Below are 25,711 nucleotides of genomic sequence, written 5' to 3'. Positions count from 1 at the left end.
GATATGGCTAACAGATGGTTATCTAAAAATAATCCAGTGTGGTATGTATAGACATGAAAGCTGCTGGTAGGTCCCCTACATGAAGTGAGGGTGACCTCTGCAACAGCTAGCGCTGACGTCACTACCACCACAGATTACTCAGCCTACAGGAAACAGGAAACTGACGTCAGTGTTTTTCCTGGTATTTCAACATCTGTACAGAAAGAAATAGCCACATTTCAATAATGGACGGAGACTCTTCAACACAGACTTCAATTGACTGGCACTTTCAAGCTCTACAGACGGAGTCCAGCAGCTCTGAATGAGCGAATTAGGCGTGTGTGATATAGTTATTGGAACCAACACTGAAAGAACCGGGAGAATTTGAATGGTTGTTATATTTGATGACCAGTGGACCCATCCTCTACAGTGCGCAGCTACTCACCCTGCCGGAACCGTAGGGATGTTGCGCAATACCTTTTCCAGTGGGACTTTCGCAATACCGTTCCGGTTGCTTAGCAACTTGTCATGTGGTTTCAGAGGTCTGAGTCTCTACAGTTTTCAGAAAAATCGTTCCGATAGGTTTCTACAGAATTTTTTCTGAACCTAACTTTCATATCCATTTAATCCATAATGTCGTAGGTATCGTTCCAGCGGTGGACTAAATCCTTCTTGTTTTTGTATTTCTAGTGCCTGCTTGAAAATGTTCTGAATAAGTTCTGACCCGTTTTCTGTTGTTGCGCCTTTTTCTTGTATTTGTGTAAGCAGCTGTTTATATTGAACGTAATAATGTTTATATTTCTCTCGTCTCTTTGCTACACCCGTTTTTCCTTGTATCACATCAATAATAACACCTGGTATAGGAGTTAAAGCTAAAAGAACTGGAACTGTCGGAATTGCTGCTATTACAGCTGAACTTACAAGAATTCCCTTAGTCACATTAAGAGCCATATCAATTCGACCCATTAATTTGTAACTTCGTCGATATGCGGCGCTAGTTCTTTCGATATAGTCGGCCAATTGTTCAACGCTTTCAACAACTGAGATGTGCATTTTTTACTGTATTGTAAGGGATTATAAAAATAATTGTAGTAATATAGAGAGACAATATGGCAGAAGGAGGAGAAGATATACCACTCCAGGATTTCGATGATGCAAATTTGAATGATGATGATGCTACTGTTGAAACATACTTTATAGACGATGATAATGTTCTTGCAGAAGCCGATCCTTTCCAGGCTGGCTCAAGCGATGGACCCCCAGGTGATTCGTTGATTAGACAGAGAGGAGAAATTACAAATTTAATGTCTGAACGACTCTTAGACAAATATAATATTACTAATCCGGATGCACGAAACGAATTGATTTTATATGCTAAGATTGAAGGTGATGATCTGTATTATAAAGACATCAGAGTTACAACAGATAAAGGAAGTAGATTTTTAGAGAAATCCACATTAAAAAAGAGGAAAGGAGGACGTGAATTTATAAATAAAGTATTAGATCTGGATAAGACGAGGGACCGCTCTAGCGCAGAGCCCGAATTTGTGAGTCGTACATTGTATTCTGAAGATGTGAAAAATGATAAAATACCGGCTGAGAAGATGACGCCAGAAGACATGGGTATATACAAAGATGAACTGACATTCTTACGGCAAGATGCTTCTGGTAATGCAGATAAAATACAAGCTTTTGAAAATAAAATCGAACAATGGAACAATCTAAACCCAGAATATAGAGCTATTAATGATGAATTAAGAATTGCGAATATGCGTCTTGGCGAGCTTAACAATGAAAAAGTTAAAATAAGGCTAGAGAAAAGAGAAGTTGAAAAACAGTTAGAGGAAATTCCTGTAGAACGGGCCCAAGCAAAAGAAAAAGCTGAAAAACTACTAGCTGAACTTATAACAAGAGAAGCTAAAATTGACAATAGAATTGAATACGAAAATGGTAAGATTAGCGGGGCACGTGAAAGTCTCGCTACGACTAGGTCTCTTCGTGATGTAATTTCCGATCCAGATTTGTCACTTAGGTTGAAACTGACAGAGTTATTTAAGCGGAACGGTATTACAATAGCGGCATTACTGACTGCCCTTGGAATGACAATATCAACAATATCCCTGGCTGTGACTAGAGGAGGAGGAGGAACTGGAGCGAACACAGGTGGTTCAGGTCCACCCAAAGGCTCAAGCGATAGTACACAAAGCGAAAGAAATTGTAAAGCAATTTGGCGAATGGTTAAAAACATTGGCCGCAAAAAGTGCTGCTGCAATACCAGGTTTAATCGGTTCACTTGTCAGTTTTCTATTAAAAACAGCGGGATCGGTGGTCGGATTTGTTGGAGAACAGCTATGGATATTTTTAACTGGATTAACATTAGTCATTATAAATAAAATTATGTATTAATATATCACCCCCTACGGAATCGACATGTTTGGTGAAAAGAATATTACAAAGTTTCTTTCTAAAAATAAAGACCTGTTTGGTTTCTCTGTCGAATTGGAATGGTGCAAACTCCGACGAGTAAATCGACATATCCTTCGAGCAAATCCAGGTGTCCGACTAAAGGATGATAATCTGTATCATAACATTTTAGCTTTCGTGAAGGAATGTCAAAAGACTAACTTCTTTAAGCGACTAGAATTCATAGCTGTATTCCAGGATACTGAGGATGACCAAGAGGCTCATCATCTCCAAGAATATTGGGTCCTTCGATTGATTCGCGACACAGGCAATCGATTTATCTTTCAGTCAGACGGAAATATTTATGTAAAGATGTGATTTGAATTTTTTCTTCTAAGTCATTATATACACGAAGTGAAACTTAAGATGTGATTAATTTTCTTTTTAACTGTAATTTTCTTTTTTTCTTCTACTATATACATTACACGAAAATGGGGTACGATAGAACATTATCACCGAATTTCACCAACCGAATACCGAAGGGAACGAAGTCAGAAAGAACTCATCATGTGATTGCCCATAATCCAAGTGAGGCAGATCCAGGCCAGACACTTATCATACGATGTCCGAAGTTAGAAAGCGGAGTAGTACTAGTTCCAGATACTTTCGACCTGGTTTTTGATCTCGAAGTAATGGGAGGTGGAGATACCCGTATAGTACAAAATGTTGCAAAAAATTTGGTGGAGCGTATGGTTCTAAAATTCGAGGGGCAGGAACTTCTCAATTTGAATAAATATAACCTTATTGAAGGTTATCGCGATCTCTTCAAACATAAAAAGGAGAGATCGAACATGACACTGTACGGAATTCAGAATGAAAATCTAAGAAAATTGAGAAGTGGCGCGAAAGATGCAAATCACGACATCCATGACGATAATTTACTTTTCGACACGTATAAAACAAAATATGCTATTCGTTTGACTCATCCTCTCATAACAGGCCATGGGGTTGCATATCCAAAAGAGTTAGGGAGTCATATTGAATGGGAAATTACGTTGTCACCACCCTCCCAATTAATTGTCAATACTTCTACTGCTACTGATATACCCAATTATAAATTAAAAAACATTCAAATGGAATACGAAACAATTTCTGATCCCGACCTCGCGAGACAAACTGCTGGTTATTACAACAGTGGGAAAAGTTTTCTCTACGAGCATATACATTATTTTAGAACAATCCCATTCAAAGAATCAACCACGGTTATCAATGAAAATATAAATGTACCACGACGTAGCATGAGAGGTATCGCGATACTATTCACTGATAGTCAGTTTCCTAGGTGGTTGGGCAGTGAACTTTACCATAATCCACACATTGAATCTGTGTCTGTATCAATCGAAGGCATTGCAAATAAAATATATGCTCAGAAGATGTTACCAAGACATTTTTGGAAAGAAACACGACGGTATTTTGCTGAAGATAAAGATTGGTGTGAAATTGATATAGATGAAGCCGATTATTTGAGGAGTGAATTCTGTCTGTTTATCGATCTGCGTAGTTTTAAAGATATTGAGTTTCATGGAAATGGTCTTAGAGTAATGAACACAAAAGATGGAATACAGCTTGAAATCTTGAAGAAAGACACTTCAGTTAAGGCTGGCGACGACGCTCGCGATCATAATATGTTTGCCCACGTTTATGTTATCAGTGATGCCCAGGTCAACGTTAAGAATAGTAAATTAGATTCTTTACAATTTTAACCGTAACCGTAGGTCAGTCCTATCGGCCATGTTTCTGCCAGCCATTCGCCCGTGTCCAGATTATATAACTGCACACGTTTGATATCATTTGGCGGCATCATTTTTTTACTACGCTTTTCACTACGGATTTCTCCAGCCTTTTTCCGTACAAACTGTACAAACTGTGCCGCTCGGGCTTCTTCCCAGTTTTATACAGATCCTCATAGCCTTCAAAGTTCAATTGATTTCTAACACAAACATCTTTTATCCCTTTATTTTTTTTCGTCTCCGAAGTTGGAGTCCGAAAAGCATACACTTTCGAGCGTATGCCGACAAATTCAAGAATAGGTACACCATTCAACTCATCTTTAAATTTACCTATCACCTTTTTATTAATCTTTGGAAAATCGTGGCCGCTCATACCACTAGTATCATATATAGACTCCTTACCATTCTTTTCCACATCTTCCCGAACTATATCATTGAAAGTTACGTCCGGGGAAGGAAGAGGCACACTGTAAATAAAACTGTCAGTATCCATGTACGCTAATCGTATTCCAGGGAACTGCTTTCGAAGTAATTGTAGTGCATATCATACATAAGCAGTTTAGAAAGTTCAAGCACCGCCGCGCCAATAAAAACTGGCTTTTTATATTCATATTGATCCCTTTTCATTCCAGTAGGACACTGTCGCAGGAATCTCCATCCTTTTCACTAGTTATGAAAGTTTATGTTTCGTCTTTGGATTATACTTCTGAATCTTTTTACGGCCACTATCCGTACCATTCCGGTTCGAAACAATTTAAAGTCTCTGTACTTTCGAACATCCTCTATTGTCTTACCGAACATTGCATTATTCATCAGCTTATAGAAATTCTTTTCAAAATCTGTCTTCCCGTTTGCCCTCATTTTAGTGTTAAAGTCGATATATTTCGCGAGACACGGAGCCTCATCGAAAGCAAGCGCCCGATACACCTTTTTCAGCCTTATTCCCATCCGAAGATAGAATTCAAGTAACTGTAGTAAAAGACGTATCTCTCTCTGTCCAACACACTTGTAATTAGTCGAGTACCCTGCCTCGGAAATTCGTAGTGATGCGGCGCAAGTGGTAGATCGGAATGTTCTTTATGTAATTCGGTCGGGTATTCTAGATCTACTTCTAGAAAACTTGGTGGAAAGGTGGAACCGGGTCCCCACCTCCCTCCGGAACCTGCTCCGCCATTCTTAGCATACCATTCCTCCCACTCTTCCATCGTCATCCAATGAAGTCCGCCCATTGGCATCGGTTGACTCATTACCCAGCCGTAGAGATTGTTAGCATCGAGATATTTTATTTCGGACAATGGTTTCTCAGGGTCGTAACTCCCGCCAGCTTCACCAGCATAAGCCGGATGATTTGTCTGTAAATAATGAATATTACACTGGCTGATGCCGCCTCGGATTCCCCTCTGTACAAAATCCATCTGGTCAGCATCTTGAATGAGTTTAAATTTATTACCTGTATAAAGTAACATAGCATCCCATGTCAAGCCGGGCGCTGACATATAGTGGGCTGGGTCTAACTTATATGCTTCTAAACATGTGTCACGGAAATTTTCGAACACGTTTGCAAGAAGGAGAACGTCCGTCTGGCAATAGAATTCCATATAATCACGGATCGTCTTACATCCAACTTCACCCCATACTCGCAAAGCATGTTCGTAATCGGACTCCGAAATCCCCTCTTCCGTCAATTCGCTATAAAATTTGCCCCTCTCCGGGAGCTCCTCCTCTTCTAGTCTGTCAACCGAGTCTAAATATTCGTAGGGGAAGAAACCTTTCGCCCGCTGAATGTCCGGGTATGAAAGTGGTACTGCCGTCCATCCGTGGTCCGGCACAGTCTTTGCCAACTTCGCGAGCGACCCCGACATCAACTGAGCACTGTCCATAAACTTTATAGAAAAGAAACGTTTCTTTGTCTCCCTCTTCTTATTCGGCCACTCTCCACCGACAACAATTGAGGCACTAAAAATAAATGTTTTCGAGAGACCCATAATTCCACCATTGCTCGTCTTAGCTATGATATTTGGCTCTGGTCCGGGACCATCATCTATTTCATGTAACTTTTGCAAAATAAAAGAACCATCGTATCCCTTGAGGTTGTGAAAGTAGATAGGAATGATTCTCGACGGGCGACATCCCTCACAATAAAAAGTCGTAGGATCCTTCACTACTCGGTATCCTGCCGGCTCTCCACATGCAATACAGTCTGGATCCTGGTAATTAGAAGGATCTTTCATCGGTATTATTTTCCAATAATACGATTTCGAATAATACTCAGCCCTTTTCTTCATATCCTTTAGAAAGTCTGTAACACAGGAGAGACCCGTGAATGTTCTTTTACCATAAATTTTCGGCCGGCCCGACCCCCACCGTTCCACCATAACATACGAAAGACAAATTGGAATGTGACGGCCGGTACTACCGTCAGGACCCTTCTCAATAATTGCCTCAGTATCTGCATACACAACGTAGGGACAGGGTACCTTCTTCTTATGTCCTTCAAATTGACACACTTCCTTAGGAAAAACTGGCTGAGCAGTGTCTGTTCCACAGTACACCTGATGTATTTCTAATTCTTCTGTTGACTTAAAACCTTGCTTACAAACCATACAAATACACTTCTGTCTGCGCTCATTCTTTCGATTAGTATGAGAATTAAGAAGGCGATTTAACGAAGTAATTGGTACGAAGTGACCCCCGCCCTCTTCACCAACTATCAGTAATATATTTGCTATTTGATCCGCTCCGCCTTCGGCTCCACCTTCGGAACCACTATATAACACAGTTATGTCGGACGGGGCGGGATCATTTTCGTAGATCTGAAATACTTGAAGTTTCGTGCCCGGATTTTGCTTCTCGAAGCGCTTGAATGTTACTACCTTATCGGCGGGCGTAGGAAATGGTATTCCATCCCAACAGTAGTCAGCAATAAATTTGTCAAACGTATTCCATTTTCTCCTTACCTGGCCACATTTCTTTTTGCGAAACGAGGGATCGCTCAACTTTATACTTGCTACGACGGCATACTGAAAACAATTCTCGGCGCCTCTGGGTAGCACCAGATCGCTCACACAATGCTTATTTTTTAACCATTCGGGAAGTTGAATCCCAGCCCCCGTTCCGGCCCCGAGTAAAACTTCTACTAGAATTACTTCAAAATTAAGTATCTCCTCGAGAACGAGACCAGAACCCTCAACAGCTTCAATTGTATCAAGCATACGATCGTAGCGATCTATTAATTGTTGTTTCACATCCGACCCTCCTACATCTTTTGTGTATGTATCTTTTAATTTAACAGGCAATGTACGATTTTGTGTATTACCAGTTTTCGGATCCGATAATTTGACTTCCATTTCGGTATAAACAGAGTACATCTTTCTTTCTTTGGCCATACCTTCAATATCCACCAGCTCCCCGATATCCACGACTCGCTTGACTTCAGGAAATTCTTTTCGTAAAACTGCTCCCTTGAATGCTGTATGTAATCGACGGGCCATAATAATCTTTATGATATATACTATCCTAAAAATTTTTAAAAAGAAAAAATAATTATTCTATGATAGGTCATCAAAATCCACTATAATATTTTTGGCAGCATTTATTTGTTTATATATCTCGCCTAATCTTTCTAAGTCGACTAGTTCTTCCGCATCTTGAATTTCTGGTTTATTAGGCGCAGCACAAAATAACCTCTCAACAGTGAAAGAAAGGGCACGCTTATTTAAGCGCGGTTTAAATGCTAAGAATTCTATCTTACTACCTTTCCGGATATTACGAGGTACAATAGCAGGATTTTCTCGGACTGGCAATGGGCTCACTGCTTTAAAACCACAGTCAATTTCTTGAACCATATCAATACATGTAGCGAAATCGTGAGCCCCTCTTTTAAACCGAAATTTAAAATACTTTATCTGTGCCTCGCTCCCTCACTTCTGATACACTTTAGATGGATTGTAAAATCCGGTAGTATTCTTGGAGTGAGCAGCCAGGCTTGCAGCATAACTTTTAGCAGTGTTTGCATCAAAACTTTCACCTAAGGTACGGGATACTATCAGATCGGTAAACTTTTGAAGACTTTGTTGCCAACGGACACACATTTCATCGCATGTAGCAGGATCGTTGGATCCATATTTAGGTCCGATGTTGAAAACTACTTCTAGCTCACTGTCTACATATATAATAGGATCTACCAAAGATTCACCAAATATGAGTTTGCCGTCACTGATTTGAATATTGTTTTCTCCGGTTTCAAGTATTTTTATTGCATCTGAAATAGAAAGGATTGCCATTGTCTTATCGTATATATCTTAATGAAAAATAATTTAAAAATTTTTTTCTATGATATATAGCACCAAAATGTCATACATATTCATAAATGGTCCAACTGGAAGTGGTAAGAGTTACGATGCAGTAAATTTGGCGGAGGGGCCGGAGGTGACTCACGTACCAGAATTTGACACTAGTTTTTCTAGCAACATTGCCGACTTTTATAATGGGCGTGTCGTTTCGATTGCCGATTTTCAGAATCAGTTTATAGAACATACTCTTAGTTTACAATGTCAGGCTGGGAGGGCCTCCCCTTCAGAACGCTACATTATTTGTGACTCTTCCATAATTCAACATCTAACTTTTTCTCGAATCCGAGGCGTTTCCGTGGCAGCGGAAGAAAAAAAGATTGTTTCTAGAGCATTTGACCATTTACATAGTTTCATTATCATATTCAAAGATATGCCTTGGGATTATTGCAGGCAGAATGTGTTGACTCGAGCCAGACAATATGAAATAACCGCCTTAGAAGAACTAGAAGAGATTCATGATAAGTTCAAACAGACTTTCTTAGAAATTTGTAATGACTACAGACTTCCATGTTTGGTAATTCATCAATCTCTTACGCCTGAAGTTCTCAAGAATATACTTAATCCAACAATTGATACCGAGACAGTCGGACCAGTAGATTTTCCACGAGCTTTTGACTTTGGAATTGCATGGAGCGGCGGTGGCCAGGATTTTTAATAGATGGTTTCGGCAAGGAGGAACTTGAAAAAGCGTACTATCCACCTGGACAAGAACAACTAGAACAACCTCGAGTCTCACTCAAGAACCTACACAAACTTCTTAATGCTTGTGAATCTGTGCACGCTTATAATGCTCTGTTTGACTTACGGGCACTTGATATGATGAAAAGGCAAGACTTTGAAGTTACTTGTCTATGGCTCATGTCAGTTGTGTACATTATACTTCAGCCAGAACTTATAGATAAAGCTGAACAAGGGGGACTCGAAAGAACGGACTATGGCAACATGAGAAGTCGCTTTGAAGATCTTGCAAACTTAATATGTGCCTCCGGATCCGGAGGACCCTCCCCTGTACCACCTCATCCACATACTGCCGAAAAAGATGCAATAAGTGAACATTACTTACGACAGTACATGATAAATACTTGGCCAGGTGGTTGGAAGCGGGGTGGTAAACTGACACTTTCGGCTTTCAAGAAATTAAGACTTCTTCCATGGTACTTACTGAATAACTTTCGTAAATACTTACGTTAGTACTTACGTTAGTACTTGCGTAGTACTTACGTTAGTACTTGACAAGTACCAGCACAGGAACTTACGAAGTTCTAATAACATTTTCCTCTGGCTCCCAACTATTGAAACTTTCCGGATAACCTTTCCATTTTATCAGATAATATTTCTTTCCTCTAATTTTTTTCGTCTTCAAAATTCGTTCTACTCTGTACAGCTCGTCGGCACGTTCCGAAAGGGCACTCTGAAGTTCATCAGAATAGAAAGTGCCAAGTATTTCCTCTCCATTCAGATCTTTTATTTTGTAAACTGGCGGCGTTCCCAGTCCAGCTGCGTACACCACTTTTGAAACTACGAAAATCTCCTCTGTCCAATTTGGTAAATATCCCTTCTTAAAAGTGGTCTTGTATTTTGTAATTCGGACCCGTTCTCCCGGCTTGAATTCAGGGTTAGCTCCCATGGCTGCCAACTCAGGGTAAAGTGTATAAAATGCCTGCCAATCGTTCTCCTCTGTTACATCGACAGGTTTCATTTTGATACTTCCGTGTACGGTGTTATTGTAATTCTCAAGAAGTTCTGGTAGAATGGGGAGCCAGGAACGTGTCTGTTTATATGTAAAGTATTTCCACATCATCGTCTTAAGAGTCTGATTAAAACGTTCAACAACGCTAGCTTTTTTGTCACTGTAGGTGTGAAACCAGTGAATTCCCGCCTCCTCCAACCACCCCTGCATTTTTCGGTTCGTAAATTCCCGCCCCTCATCTGTCTGAAGTTTGTCGGGTTGCCTCCCGGATTTCTTAATCACGTCTTGTAGCGCCTGTAACGTATCATCAGCCGTTTTTGACTGTATCGGCCTGGCCCATGCGTATTTACTGAGTACATCGATTACTGTTAGCATGTATCGAATGTTACGATTCTCTTTTGCGAATGCTGCAGGGAATTCCACGAGATCAGCCTGCCAAAACTCGTCCACCGATGTTACGAAAACGCGCCTCCTGCCACGAGTACGAGGTACCGGTTTATGTAGATTATAAGTTAGCTGAGTTTTTAACCACTCCTGCACCTCTTTCTTAGTGACGTGGAGTCCGCTGGCGCGTGCTGCGTCATATAATTTTTGTACACCTCCAAAACCAGTTTTCGGGTTGTAATATAATTCTCTAAGAGTACCTTCGGGGGTGTCGCCTTCCATGATTAGCTATATTAAACGAAAAATTGAATGTCGTACGGATGCCGTAAATGAAATACTAATTTACTGAATGGCCTACTTTTCAATTGTCTGACCAGGTTCGTGGCCTCCCGTTCTGACACCTCCATTCCATATTCTTTAATAATAGTTTTGTTGTCTGTCTTGCTCGGTGTGTAAAAAAGTACTAACATCTGTATGTTTTCCCTAAATGGTTTACTAATACTAGTATATTGTTGAGTCAGAACCCAGACAGATAATCCGTCGTGCCTTGCGCTGAAACCAAGTTTGACTAAAACATCACTGCGCTTCTTCATATCTTTGGACGAGGCGCAGTCGTCGAGGATTATTAAAGTGTTCGTGCCAGCCCATTCTTTATGTACAAAGGCTAGTGTATCATCCACAGCATCGAGTCCGACCGGAAACACAAACACGTTGTCATCGGTGAAAATGAATCTTTTATTATATGTTTCATTGTTCATGAATGTCGGACAAATGAAAACTATATATTCAAATTTCCTTAAGTACGGACCGGTGAGAAGATCCATTACATATTCTGTTTTGCCAGAATTTGTCGGTCCAGTTATAATCATGTTGAATGGTACAGTTGCATACATCGGATCTATATACTGTACATAAATGTAATGAATATTGCTAAAGATAACAAACCAATTTTACCATATTCGTGAATAGGGTCTGCGCCGGTCACGGCTGCTGCCTTCCGTTCCGAAGACGATAAGGGAGGCCCCCGAGTCGTGTCATTGTGAGGTGACCCTCCGGGCTCGTCCTGCCACTTCACGGGATCCTCCCCCCCTTCCATCTCATGTATAGCACTTTCTCGAACTTCCGTGTTTATATCACCATTCACCCCGAAGACCATAGATTCAGTTGCGTATTGCAATTCATTATAACCTGAGATTGCCGGGCCTGAAGAATAACCATTTTAGACGGTAAGAGAAGTAAATTGGGTGAAACTGCCATATCAAGTTTGACACCAGTATTCATTATTGTGTCTTGGTATCGCCTATAACTGATTACTTTGTCGGTATTACGAATTTCATCTTCGAGGAGAACGCCGAATTCTTTTCTTACTTGCTCTGCACTGCCAGTATCGCCCACAATGGTACTACGAATATTTGCTTGTGCGCCGAGTATGCAATATACGTAGGCTTCAAGGCTTTCATTGAGGCGAGCGAGACCGGCCTTTGTTAGTCCCGAGTCTCCCGTCAGAGGAATGAAACTATTATATTGTCCCTCCGATCCATCATTTCGGAAGAAATAATAGTGTGGTCGGTCTTTGTCGGACAGTACATGTTTTTTCTTTCCAAAAATGGTATGTGTGTAATAAACGCCTCCGTCGGCGGAGAGGAAAAAGTCATGACCATTGTATATTGCTTTTGGCTGTCGAACAGGCCCACGATTAGTGTAATATTCATAACCATAACCAAGACCTGAGTTTTGACCTTTTCGATAACGAAAGTCGGACTTCGTTGGACTTATATTTCCAAATTCTGTACATAGAAGTTCATATTGGACGAGATTGTATGGATTGTCACCAGCTTTGAAGGTGGGGGTATCGTCTGGAAGTGCAACGCCCATTTCATGAAGAATACGACGTATTGTAAAGTATACATGGAAACGGCAGAATGATCGTATTTGCGGAGGAAATTTCTTATCGACGAGATGGGCGAATGATATACCGCAACCAGTAGTGCTGCACCATACGGCGAAATTTAATTGCTGGTCCCAGTATTTCATGTGCGGACCGCCCAGCCAGACATTACTTTCTTTAGCTGTTCGATGAGTGATTACGTTATCTTTAAATATATCCCGAGGATGAAAAGTAAATTTATCTGTCGGCGTTACATATATTTCTAAGTCCATGAGAATAGGTTTTATTCCCCCGTTCGGTTTGGGAGGAATATCAGCATGCTGTACTGTCGGTACGCTTGTCTTATTCAATTGAAAAGCAACTGGGAATGCGTCTGTACTCATTATTCGTGTTTCTATATACAGATAGATTTAAATGGAGGAGAATTTTCCCGGAATCCCTGTCGGAATCATTCTAACATTCCAGACTATGTTAATACTTTATTTCGGATTCAGGTTTAAACGAATTTTTAATTTTTTACTAAGAATAGATAACATACTGCAAACAATGGAGAATTTAATAAAGTCATCGGCAGCGGCAAATACAACAGCGTGTTCTGAAGCGCCAACCGCAGCGTCGGACGCTCGATCCATAATAGAGACAAAACGTGAAAAAATACTCTGTGTCATCGCAAGTGGTCAAAGCAAGTTATTTTTTGACAAGGAGTTTTCAGTTAGAGAAGTGGAAAGGTGGAACGATGAATCCATAACACGAGCCTTTAAAGTCTATGAAGCGAAATACAGTTCTCTTATAAGTGATACCATCACTCAAAGTTTCATAGATCTAGGAGCCCGCGCAATAAGTCAGGTAGTTCCAATCGATGATCGAGATAACTATGCCACTGATCTTAAAAAGGATTTTATTTTAAACAGTGAAATAAAACGATTATCAGGACGGATAGCCTACACGTGGGGGCCCGTGATTGCTCTAATTTCCACCGGTTTAATTACGGGTAAACATTTAGATTTTTAAAAAATCGGGTTTAATATAATACCTGAAATAAATGGATTCAACTTCGCAAGCACCGACTCAGCAAACGCTTCCGCCAGGGACTCCGTCAGGGCTTCCGCCAGGGGCTCCATCACCGACACCGACACCGACACCTCCGACACAGCGCAACATAGAGAAAATTACGTTACCGACGAAGCATCCAGGGAGAGTTGCTGCGGGCAGGCGATTAGCGGAATGGAACAGGCAAAACAAGGAGAAGAAACGCCAAGCAATGATTAATGATAGCGATGCGGTAGCGAGCCCCTTTCGGGACCCCTCTCGGAACGGTTCCGATAGGGTACCACCACAACAGTGTGATAGCTGGTATAATAAATGTTATCTTGTTTTAGGAATTGTGGGAGTTTCATTGACTGCATTAGGACTATATTGGGGGCGTGCTCGGCATACCCCCTGTCCTGTTCGGCCTCCCCAGAAAGCGAAAAAAACAGAGCCCGTAGCGGCTCCCTCCGAAACCCCTACCCGGAACGGTTCCGAGGGAAGGGGAACCCAGCTCCTCTACATTGCATGAGATGGATTAACTCCCCATATTTTTTATTTTTATTTTTCTATTTTATATACTAGTCAGCAATAATGGATACTAAAACAGTTGTAAACACAATGTACGATGGTATTGTAATCGCAGGACTAGCGATGGGATATCTAATGATCTCCAGCAAATTTCTGAAAATAGAGGTGGGCGATCCAAGTCGTCCAAATTTGACTCGCTTGGCAAAATTAGGCGGTGCGACTGCTGCCGCGGTTGCGACCAAAGATCTCCTTGAACAGAAAAATATTATTCCTGCAGAACCTTATACTTTGTAATAATATTCATCAAACACTTATACTTAGTAATATATACATACAACGTACAACGATGATCATTTGGATTGTAAGCAAAACAGGCGAACCGGTTACTGTTAATTTTAACCCTAGCATTGACATGGCACAGTTTACTAAAATAAGACTGCTAGAGTGTGGACTATATAATTCATGGCATAACATAACATCGACAAATAATGTACTAAAATATCAAGAAGGTGACCAACCAAAGAAGACTAAATCAATACGTCCAGGTAACTACAATATCGATACGTTAAACAAAGCAATTGGATTGAAGCAAAAAATTAATTTTGAAAAACATCTGCCGACAAACCACGTTCTTCTAACTTTGGCTAAAGATATTAAAGTTTATTTCAATGCCACAGGTAGCTTCGCAAACGTCGTTGGCTTTTCAGATAAACCTGAGGACAACCCCGTGATAAAAAGTACTATAAGTCCAGGTCGAGCAGATTTCTTAACAGTTACTAAATACATAGTTCATTCAGATGTCGTTGATGTTACTGGAAATTATGTTTCATTTGGCTCTGGTGAATACATACAGGGAAAATTATCGGACTGTTTACAAATACTTCCCGTCAAGGATACAAAAGAAATAAGTGAAAAGGTCACCTACGATTTAAAAAACGGGGCACTTTCCATGCCATTGAGAAAAGGTTCAGACCATATGAGTTCAATGCGTATTTGGATAACAGATCAGGATGGAAACATAGTCAATTTCAATAACTGGCCAACTAGCTTTTGTATTGAATTATTGTAGCTAACCCTATCGGAAGATAAACCATCCCACGACCAATCCTCCAGCAATATAAATCATTTCATATTTCTTTTGCTCAGGACTGGGCTGATAATAATCTGAGAATTGAACTGCCCCTTCGGAACGGCCTGACGTAGAGTTGCTTTGCACCGCTTCTGCTTCTTCCAGGATTTCTGCATCTGTATCTCTTAACTCTGCCGCAGCATGTGCGTCCTTTGCTTGATTTTCTCTTTCCCAGTCAGCCTGGAGTAATCTTTTTTCTGACCAGACGTTGCGATCATGTTCAAATTTTTCTAATGCTTTATCATGTCGAACCTTTTCTTCAATAAGAGCGTCACCATTCCCGGAAAGCTTTTGTCCGATAATATTTCCTCCTGTGAATGCCGTTGCATTTAATACAGCACCGAGAACTGTCATTCCTATAGCTGAAGCCATGATTGTGTATTGTATATTACAAGGTATTATTTTAATTTTCACTGTATATAGGTTAATTATGTCTGGTCCAAGTAACTTCGGTCTAGGTGCAATTCATGTACAAAATCTCGAGCTCGAAGATCTGAGTGATGTTAAAGTTAACAATAATACTAAGATAGCAGGTAATCATAATAAGGATTACGTCCTTCGTTATAAGGACCGCGAGAAACTTTTTGTCTTAGCTTTAGCCGACGTGCAAAGTCACGAGCATGCTGTAGAATTTTCTGAACTGAAAGACATTGATGAGTCCATAATAGACGCTACAAAGGCTTCGAATGATCCTACTCCTTTTGCTCTGACGTGGGATGGGGATAGTAAGAAATTCATGCCTTATAATGTACCGCGTAACATCTTAGATATATTGGATAGTGAAATTAGTGGTGGAGTTACTGAACTGCCAGGAACTCCAAATGTTATTTATTTCGATAGCAATGTTAACAAGTACAAGTTGTTAGATTTTCGTAGTTGGCTTACTCCTACAAATCCATACATTGCACTTCTTGGTATACCGATTCACCTTAAAATTAGTCCTCTTAATACAATAATGTCTTCAGATAATACACTAAGAAGGTGGATAAACAAGGGGGAGAATTATTGCTCATACAATGCTAGCGGGTTCCAGTAAGATTATTTTGGGACACAACTTTAAAGAAACTGGGTCTTAAAAGTGTCAGTGACGAGGCAGCTGAATTAACTTTACAGACAGTAAATCAACAGATGACTGATAATATGAAAATACTTCAACATGGTACAGTTCTCATTAGATGTGTAAAGTTAGCTACGGGAGACGAGTTTGATGATTTGGTTGGATATTACGCTATGAAAACAGACAACAGAACAACTTGTGATATTATTATAAGTATCGATAAAGATCGCAATGAAATGAGTATTGAATGTTTTGTTGGTGGGAATAGAGTAGAGAACGACTTAGGAACTACATTTGTACGTAGAGATAAAAGAGTGAACACTTTAGATATCAGTGTTATTCATCTGAAACGTCTCATTTTATTTGAAGTAATGGTCTTTCGTCACATTTTAAGTTCAGAGGAAATTACTAAAATTTTATCTATCGGATGAACAAGTTCGTACCGATAGGTAGCCATATCAATGACAAAGCCGGGGTTGCTCCACGGTTACCGCATATTGGAGCAACGAGTAGTTCTGGGGAAGGGAAGTGGCACAAAAAACAACAACTAGCTTGACTCCGTCGACCGGCCGGAATGACAACATGAGGTAATATTTTTCTTTTTACAAATATTTAGTATATATTGATGTTAGGCGCAGTCATGGCTAGCGCTGAGTGACCTGACTCAGTGGTCTCTTACGCACATGTGCGTAAGAGGGATTCCCTTGTAGTTTGAAAAGCAAGATTTATCCTCATTTGTACACTAGTCTTTTACTACTGTGCCGACCATGCATCCTTCGGTAATTTTCGGATTTTCGCCAATTGTTGAGCGGAAGTATGTTCGGCAAAGTTTGTGTTGTTATTGTCGTGTGGAGCTGAGCGGAATTGGCGTGCTGGCAAAAACGGGAGTATTTTGAGCTTCAGGAAAGTGATGTTTTACCATTTTAAAAATTTCTCTCATATTTTTATGAATATATAATGAGTGCGTTTGAACCAAATTTGAAAGTCTTTTATCTATACTGTATGGTTTTACTCAATGGTTAACGGTCAGTCGTACCGCGTTTACACGTTCGTCAAGAAAGGACATGTTTATGAAACTGCTGGCTTGTTATGTTTTGATTGGCGTGCAGCAGTGTTTCTGCCCTGAGAGCTCACAAAGTAACTATGGTTGCTACGCGACCGGCAGCACGATGCCATCTCGTCGTATTTTTCGCATAATCTCGTGCAATTATCAACCACAAACAAAGTCTCCAAAAAGTTTAACACCTTTGAAGCTCATTTTAATATGAAAAGGCCATAGTCTACCGAGACGACCATGGAACAAAAGGCATGCCGCGTTGCTAGTCTGTTTCTCTATTTGTCTGCGATTATATCTTCTTACCCGCCCTCAGGTGTAATATCATCCAGATCTTCCAAGGTACGAATTAACACAACACAGAACAACTTGTCTCTGAGCAAGGACCTAAAGTCTTCAAGACATCTACTTCCGTCAGGTATTTGCTGGATGATCAAGTGATTGATGTGTTTTATGAATTAAAGTACTGTTATAGAAACATTATTTATAACATAATATTTGATTTATGATTGTCCAGTTGCATATTATTAAAAGATGCCACTAATATCAAGTAGAGTTCATCATACTTTTTCACTATTGAATTTTTCTCAACAGTTAATCAGAGACTCTGATTTGGTGTAAATAGCATATTTCAAATGAAATCTGTGGCTGAACCAGTTTCGTTCAGCGCAAATCTGATAAGTTAGCTCTAGTGTATAAAAGGTAGCTTAAATAAATCTTGTTTAAGGGGTGACTAAATCAATACTGTTTTCAGTGATCACTCGACTATTATTAACTTTAAAGTCGGTGGTCTCGCATTTCAATTTCACGGCACTTTGTACATGTTTGATAGTGCAAGTGTAATGGTTATACTTATGCATTTGGCGGCTGTTCCAAGCAAACAGTACGTAAACGTGTTTATTTGGTTGCACCGAAGGAATGGATCATTAAGCCTTACAATGTTAGAGACAAAACGAACCTTCATTTTGGTATTTACAATTCTGTTATAGTTCTTCCCACCGAACAACATACTGGCAGCGTAATCACCGTAATCCAGCAGAAGAATGCGTTTTTCTGAAAGAGTGAATATCAGAAGCAAAGTAATAAGCTTGAGCTCACAAGAATTTTAAGTTTACACTATACTTTAAGAGCTAGGAGAAGATGTCATAAAAACTTACCACGATCCCTTTCTTTCATTTCCATTGTTTTTAGAATACCCTTCGCAAGATCTGCTCGTCTGTTCAGGTATTTAATTCTATTTCTTAAAATGACACCTAAACCGATGGTGACAACAATACCGAGCAGTAGACAAATTATGGAGACTACAACGATAGCGGTAGTCGTTTGCGTATCTGCCTTCTCATATTTTAAGTAACCGATGTACAAAGACAGGTGTCCAACTTCCACCTGGAACAGAAAGAACATCAAAGAGACAAAACAAAAGGAAATCATAGATTCTTGACAGTAGTATGTTAAAAATAAAAGTAGCAACGACAAATACGAGTTATATAAGCGGAGCCTTGAGAAATATAAAATGTAACCACGATATGAAATACCTATATCCTAATGTTGTGTAAAATGTATTTCGTGGTGTCGTTGCAAGTACATCTGGTGATAATCCATGAAAATCCAAATGTCTTTTTCGTTTTGCAAATAACGATTGACCAAACTCTAGCTTAACAATGTCTTGCTAGTTTTGCTTCGATAATTGGTGCATTTGAGCCATCATGATTGTGTCACTTCATAAGCCATACGACTATTTGATGTACACTTACTCTTACTTCAGGATAGCCATTTCTCGTCGGATTTCCGGTTTTATTAACCGCTGCAGGTTCTTGCTCTGGTGGAACACAATTCAGCTGGACGTCCGACAAACTTTCGACTATACACTCATCTTGTCCAACGGTGACACGGACCTCTTCTGAAGTACAGGCTAGATTTAAATCACTTCCCTGTGAAATAATTTAATACACTCGTTCTTGCACAGAACTACCAAAACCTGAAGTGTAAAGCTCTCAGTATGCTTGAAAATGACAAGAAAAAATTGAACTCTGCTGGATGTGTAGACTGTCGGTAGTCCTTTGCCTTTTCTTTTCTATTATTGGTATAGTCTCTCTCTCTCTCTCTCTCGCTCCCCCACACACAAACGCAAATATATTTACGTGCATGTGTTTGTGTATCACATCAAGTAGTCAGCATTTAAGTTGATATTGAATGACATTAATGATATTTAATATTGAAATATATTCACCATATTATACATCTTCTAGAAAGCAAATCTCAAATATGTTGACCGTAGAAATATCAACGATAGTAGGGATTATATTATATTTTCAAATATTATTATTTTTCTGCCGCGTTTACTAAACCGTGATTAAAGATTTATTTATCTAGCCATACCCTGATATTCAGTTGCTTTCCATGTTGGTCTTTAATATTACCCTCTTCAGGAAACTCAAAATAAACAGGATCACTAACAACTGTGAAGTCGAGATCAAGTTGCAAGAGGTCCGCCACTTCGTCCATTAGAAATCCAACAGTAAAGTCGTGGTATTCGGAACTAGCTAAGCTCCCCGAGTAAACAACTGGCGACAGGCACTGCATGAAACTCTGTGAATACACTTGGCACGGTCGCTGCAACGTAATACGAAACCAATACATACCGAAGAAAAAAACAGGCGAAACACTAACTGTCAAGAGATTAGAGGATAGATGTATGAAAGTTGTACGTTTAATACACCTAAAACTATGCATAAAGGGGCGCACGCGTCGTCCCGAGTGGGAATGGCTTACATGGCTAATATGAAGTGTTTCTCCAGCCTAAAGTTAAGACCATGTAATCGAATTTATTTGATGCATCAAAGCATATACATAATAAGTTTGTGAAAAAATATTTTACTCACACCAACAAAAATCCCATCTTCAGAGCTGAGTACCATCCTCGGTTCCTGCACGGAGGTTAACCGCGTACCCGTGACATTAAATTGTCGTCCTCCACTAAAACGGAAAACGGAGTGGAATATGTACTAGGTGATGGTGTACACACGTGTTAGCGTTAGCAATGGACCTGTGACACCACGGAAATGCAAATGAGTTTAGAAAGATTTCAAATGCCTTCAGCGACTCCAAATTCACTCATACAATTTGAAGCTAGGGTAGTTTGTATACAAAATGCTCCTCAATGAGCTCGAGCTAAGAATTGATAAGGACAACCGATTCACTGCATCCCATATTTAATTGAAGAATTTGAAAGTTTCTCATGTTGTTTAGCATGCCTTTGAGGTAATAGGTAGAGCCACTACCATGTGTAAACAACATATAACGTTATCAGTTTTTAGTCGTTAATCTGCTGGAGAACCTATGAGGTTACTCATTAAAACCTGCTCATTGATTCATTTGCGGACACCATTGATAGATGAAGTTGATAAAATCAACATCGAGTATACTGGAGAGAGCCCTAAAAGGTGCCGATGGTGTTATAGACCCTTCTCAATTTTGACAATTATTCTGTTATTACTAATTCTGCGTAAAAGTCAATGATCAGGTTAAGAATTGTGAAAGATTTACATTAGTGATAGCGACTGTGAAAAATCAAATGCTTGCAGGAATGTCTCTCCCGCCCGATCGATGCTAGCCATTGATGGGAACCTTGGCCAATAACACTATTTATGAGATGAAGGAGTTTTGTGTCACTGACACTTTAATTCCAGGGGATGCCGTTATGCCTTTTCATTTATGCAGATAACCACAGCATGTATATAACTGTAGTAATCTTTTACCTCTAATTCATATATATTGTATTATTGAAGCCACGCCTTTAAGGCATATTTAAAACCGCATGCTTCAACAAAAAGACACTGAGAGACGAACGACGATCCCAGCCGTCGTTCTGTACTCAGATATACAAACTCACGGGAGAAGGTTAGGCAATGGTTATTGTAAGCTTGTAGCACCAATGAACTCTAAATGCCTCATGCTTTCAATACTTTGAAGATTTCGAGTACCTCAGAGCAAGCCAAACGATGAATCCCCAAGGCGAAGGAGAAGCCAATCCGCTATGATCGATCAACTCCAATCATAATAATGACACCCACAGATTAGGCAATTAGCAGGCGCTCCAAAGGCAATTAAATAGTTTGTATGGTAAATCAATTACTGACAACAGACAAGGTGTGAGGTTGTCCTCCAATAATTATACACATTAGCATAGAACAATAGCCTTGAAACATTCTTTTTGGATAGAACAGTGGAAGACCAACAAAATACCATGATGGCGCTTCCATAGGCATATAAACCTTGTGGACTGCGGACGTAAACCCCGGGAAAAAGGCGATAGTTTGCAACCAATCAATCGCCCGCTTTTACGACATACCTCTGCATACTTCTCAATGGGTTTATAGATTTCACGGTTGGGTCTTCCGTGTATTTGAAAACCTTGCCGTCGGGAGCAAGGCGTTCGGCTCCATCAAAATGCATGCTCAGTTTTGCTGATGATGTTGTATTAACCGACGAAGTCTTGCATCGAACCGTAGTTTCGTTCCAGACATCTTGCTCTCTTTGACAATAAAATATGAACATTATAGAAGATGGAACTGTTGTAGAAAAATACTATCGAATGTATTCTGTTGGGGTAAGATTATCCTGAGATGCATTTATTGAAATGTCGACTGCAATTGATTCAAATCTGATTATTCTCCATGTTTTAAACATAATGTGTGCATTCATTAATGCTTTAACGTAAAGGAGTCGCCAGCAATTATCAGCTTGGTGTGCATTCATTAATTCTTGAACGTAAAGGATTCGCCAGCAATTATCAGCTTGCGAGCAAGAGTCATGCAAAACGCACTGTGTCCATACCTCTTCATCAGACAAGCAAATCCGTCAAAGTCGGCGGTAATGTTTCTGCCAGCATCGATAAACTCGCCTGTTATGGTTACGGTTGTGCCGCCTGATTTGGGTCCGACCTTTGGCGTAAAGTCATGAATGCTCGGATCCTGAAATCGCAGAAACCGTCACACCTTTAAAAACTGAGCGACTCCTTTCTTTATTCCTGATAGTGAATTGCCCAAAAGAACGAACGGTCATATCCCAATAACGACAGAAATCATTTCTTGCCTGAGGGCCCTTTAATGGTAAATATATTGTTAAATTGTTCTAGGGCCAAGATGAGAGAAGCATTCTTCAGTCAAATCAACATTGTTAGAAAATATGAATGATTGCTGTATTGCATATGTAACTCGACTTGAATCTTTGCAATAATTGAGTTTTGGTACCGATATGTTCCTCAAGTTGATTGCAGCATGAAATCAACTTATTTTATATATTGGCCAAGCAAGATGTCCCTACAGATTCTACATGTCTGTCTACCAGTACAGACACATTAGACACGTTTAGTTCTTAGTAGCTCATTAGACAACGTATTGTATCTGTTGAATGGCTTGTAACCGGATTCTGTAAATCCCAAACGACTGATTTTAAATGACACTTTGGCGTAGATAATCCCTATCATCTGAATTTTAAATCCTCGAAAACAGAAGGCATGAATTTCCAGTGTTTCATTCCTTACCCTATATGTAAAATCTTGAGAGCTTCTTGCTGACTTCGCCTGGATAATGTGCAAGACAACATTCCCTGACACATTCGGCCTTTCGCTTTTCGTAGTTGTACACATCACACTGACAATTGGAAAATAGATTTAACCGTTGCATTTAAAGTTGACGTTTGTTCATTGTGGTGATCGACATTGTGATTGTCGATGGAGAAAATAGAAAATATGAGAGCACTACTAATGCTATCTATCAATCTATCAATCTCCCTAACTAATTACCTACCAAACCCCACATCCGCACATCAGCACTATATCTCTGATGTTATCAATAATTACTCGAGATGATTTTTGGAAAGTCTTGAAACTCGTTGAAGCTTAAAGAATGTCTTACGAGGGCTTTTCGAAACTGTCTCAAATTCTCTCTCTCTCTCTCTCTCTCTCTCTCTCTCTCTCTCTCTCTCTCTCTCTCTCTCTCTCTCTCTCTCTCACACACACACACACACACATATATATAATTTATATATATATATATATATATATATATATATATATATATATATATATATATATACATATCCAATCTCTCCAATCTAAAATCACAACACTGACTAGAAGAAAAGAATGAATAGAATTATCCAATGTCAAAACCTTTCAGAGACAGAGTATGATGCCTCAATCGGTATACACGGTAAACCACCAACTTCGATTCTCACAATATCCGGAAACCATTTTCCTAAATTGTTTCCTTTGACCAGTAATTCGGTATTTCCTTCATAGGGCCCAGACAAAGGCCAAACCTGTGAATTTGAAAACACATAAAATATGTAAAATACTTGATTGTGCCAGCAAAAGTCATAATGTTCTATGAAATATAATAATAAATCTGACATCAGTATTTACGTAAATGTTTGGGTTTTTTAAATGCACACAGGCGACTTTTATGTCTGATGACTGTCTGAGTAAAGTACGCGTAATGAGCCCGATCACTTTGTGTTTCATATTCATACGCTACTAGAAGAACGTCACTGACAGGAGCAAAGTCATCAGAGGAAGCATTCTAATGGACTCAACATTTTCAAATCAACAACAAATTAACCACCAAACGTCGACCTATCTAATCCTCAATAGTAATGTCCTAATGGAATGCTCACGAGAAAAAGAAACTGTTTTACAAGCGCATTACACAGTAAACACTGAAGGAAATCGTTCACAAGTCAAGGTAAAACACCGGGTCAAATCTATGAAAACAGTCAAGGGAATTTTAGAATATAACAATACTTTACTTGTACCTCTGTTATGACAGGGTCATCACAACTCTCTGTTGTTTCGTAGGGAAGCCATTCATCGCTCGTACAAAGCTCCTGAACTTCACATGAACTACTTCTTTTACACCATCCACATCGGAGTGGCAATCTCGTAGTCAGTTCAGACAGACATTGGCTGCAATCACGACGGCCGATGGAACAATCGTACAGCGTCACTGTAAAAGGAAATAAACGCCATATGTAATTGAACAGAAGAAACATGCGCAAACGTTTTCCTGAAACAGTGGAAATAATCATAAAACGGAGATCTTCTAGTGAATAAATCGTGTGAAAATATTATCCTCAATAGCAGACTAACGGTAACGAACATGATAACTCTATAACTAGATCTAAGAGCATTATATCTCATACAGATGCTGTATGATTTAGAAAGAAATGCTTTCTGGGTATTGAGTAAAGGAAGCTATCTTATGAACATGGAACGTGTAGTGTCGCCTAGACGTCAGCCTAGGAGCGAGACATTGACTTACAAACATTCTTACCTTTATATCCATGAATGTCGTCGATGTAATTTCCATTCATTTTGACGGACAAAGGGACGATCATTTCTTGTACTGAAGCATCATAGTGATACTGTAGAGGGAAAACATTATCAGTGCGATTGATTAGCTGGTGTCTGGAACCCATAGAATTGTACACTCCTAGTGATCTCTTTACGATGGGTTTTGATCTGGTACAAGAAGAGCAGATCAGGGATACTTGAACCTGAATACAAATTCAACATTTTACGACCTCATAATGAACCAGTAGAATAATAACTTTAAAACTTAATGAACCAGCAAGTGAGACTAAACGATAACAACTATGTCGAAATACCTTTCTCATATAGCATATGATCAATGATTCAGTTATTCTTGTGGCAGGACTGCTCTGTGGAATACCCTCCACGGTGAGTATGCATTCGTAGTAGGATTGGTCGTTCTAGAAATAGTAGTATTCAATGTACAAATAGCACTGATGATCACATAAATCTTTTGCAGGAAACGAAAACAAAGCAAAGAAGTAGGTAACTCATTTGTGTATCCTAGAGTTGTACATTTCACAGTGAATCTTTTGCCATGCAAAACAGACAATAAATGTCCAATTAAAGTGTAGGAGTAACAGAAGCAACATTTATATATACTTACAAATTTAATGGCTGATTTGTCGGTACATAACAAGTATACCTGTCATTTACACAAGATTTAATGCACGTTTCATATAACAATATTACTATGTCAATTTTTTCGTTCTCATTTCATCGTGGGAAGAGATACACTGCGAAGAATTTACACTCTGTGTAAAAAGAAGCATTTTCACATTGCTCTTGATTTTAAATCATTTTGAGTATGTCAATATCATTTCGTAAAATGTTTTTGTCAAACCTTATAGTACACATTCAGAGTTTTGACGTAAATTTCCCTTGCAATGTTCACTGGTATCAACACCTCGCCATTTTGGCTATCAAGCTGAGGGCAGAAAGACTGTCCTTTGATGTCGCTATGGTTAAAGTGATTCTGGAAGAAAAAAATGCAAACCGATGATTAATGTTAAAAACATGTGAATGTTTTTACTGCATTGGGTTCCTTGTTTGGTG

The 25,711-nt window shown here is 39.5% G+C and overlaps 1 protein-coding gene across 1 annotated transcript in view; it reads right to left on the bottom strand.

The window, feature by feature from the left end:
• LOC139134803 (plexin-B1-like) overlaps nucleotides 1-25,625 on the bottom strand; it is a 27,645-nt gene extending 2,020 nt beyond the window's left edge. Inside the window, exons 1-14 of the mRNA XM_070701859.1 lie at nucleotides 25,500-25,625; nucleotides 24,952-25,056; nucleotides 24,618-24,708; nucleotides 24,100-24,290; nucleotides 23,459-23,607; nucleotides 22,829-22,937; nucleotides 22,120-22,256; nucleotides 21,635-21,817; nucleotides 20,166-20,259; nucleotides 19,663-19,896; nucleotides 19,038-19,214; nucleotides 18,441-18,669; nucleotides 18,242-18,336; nucleotides 17,590-17,708 (exon numbers count right to left, since the gene is read on the bottom strand). Of these exons, the coding sequence (XP_070557960.1) occupies nucleotides 17,590-17,708; nucleotides 18,242-18,336; nucleotides 18,441-18,669; nucleotides 19,038-19,214; nucleotides 19,663-19,896; nucleotides 20,166-20,259; nucleotides 21,635-21,817; nucleotides 22,120-22,256; nucleotides 22,829-22,937; nucleotides 23,459-23,607; nucleotides 24,100-24,290; nucleotides 24,618-24,708; nucleotides 24,952-24,960 (1,817 nt within the window). The 5' untranslated portion in view covers nucleotides 24,961-25,056; nucleotides 25,500-25,625. The remainder of the gene's footprint in view (nucleotides 1-17,589; nucleotides 17,709-18,241; nucleotides 18,337-18,440; nucleotides 18,670-19,037; nucleotides 19,215-19,662; nucleotides 19,897-20,165; nucleotides 20,260-21,634; nucleotides 21,818-22,119; nucleotides 22,257-22,828; nucleotides 22,938-23,458; nucleotides 23,608-24,099; nucleotides 24,291-24,617; nucleotides 24,709-24,951; nucleotides 25,057-25,499) is intronic.
• Between the last annotated feature and the right edge of the window lie 86 nt (nucleotides 25,626-25,711).

The sequence above is a fragment of the Ptychodera flava genome, chromosome 6 (assembly GCF_041260155.1).
Source record: "Ptychodera flava strain L36383 chromosome 6, AS_Pfla_20210202, whole genome shotgun sequence".
Classification (NCBI taxonomy): domain Eukaryota; kingdom Metazoa; phylum Hemichordata; class Enteropneusta; family Ptychoderidae; genus Ptychodera; species Ptychodera flava.
This window is presented reverse-complemented; position numbering and strand designations above follow the sequence as displayed.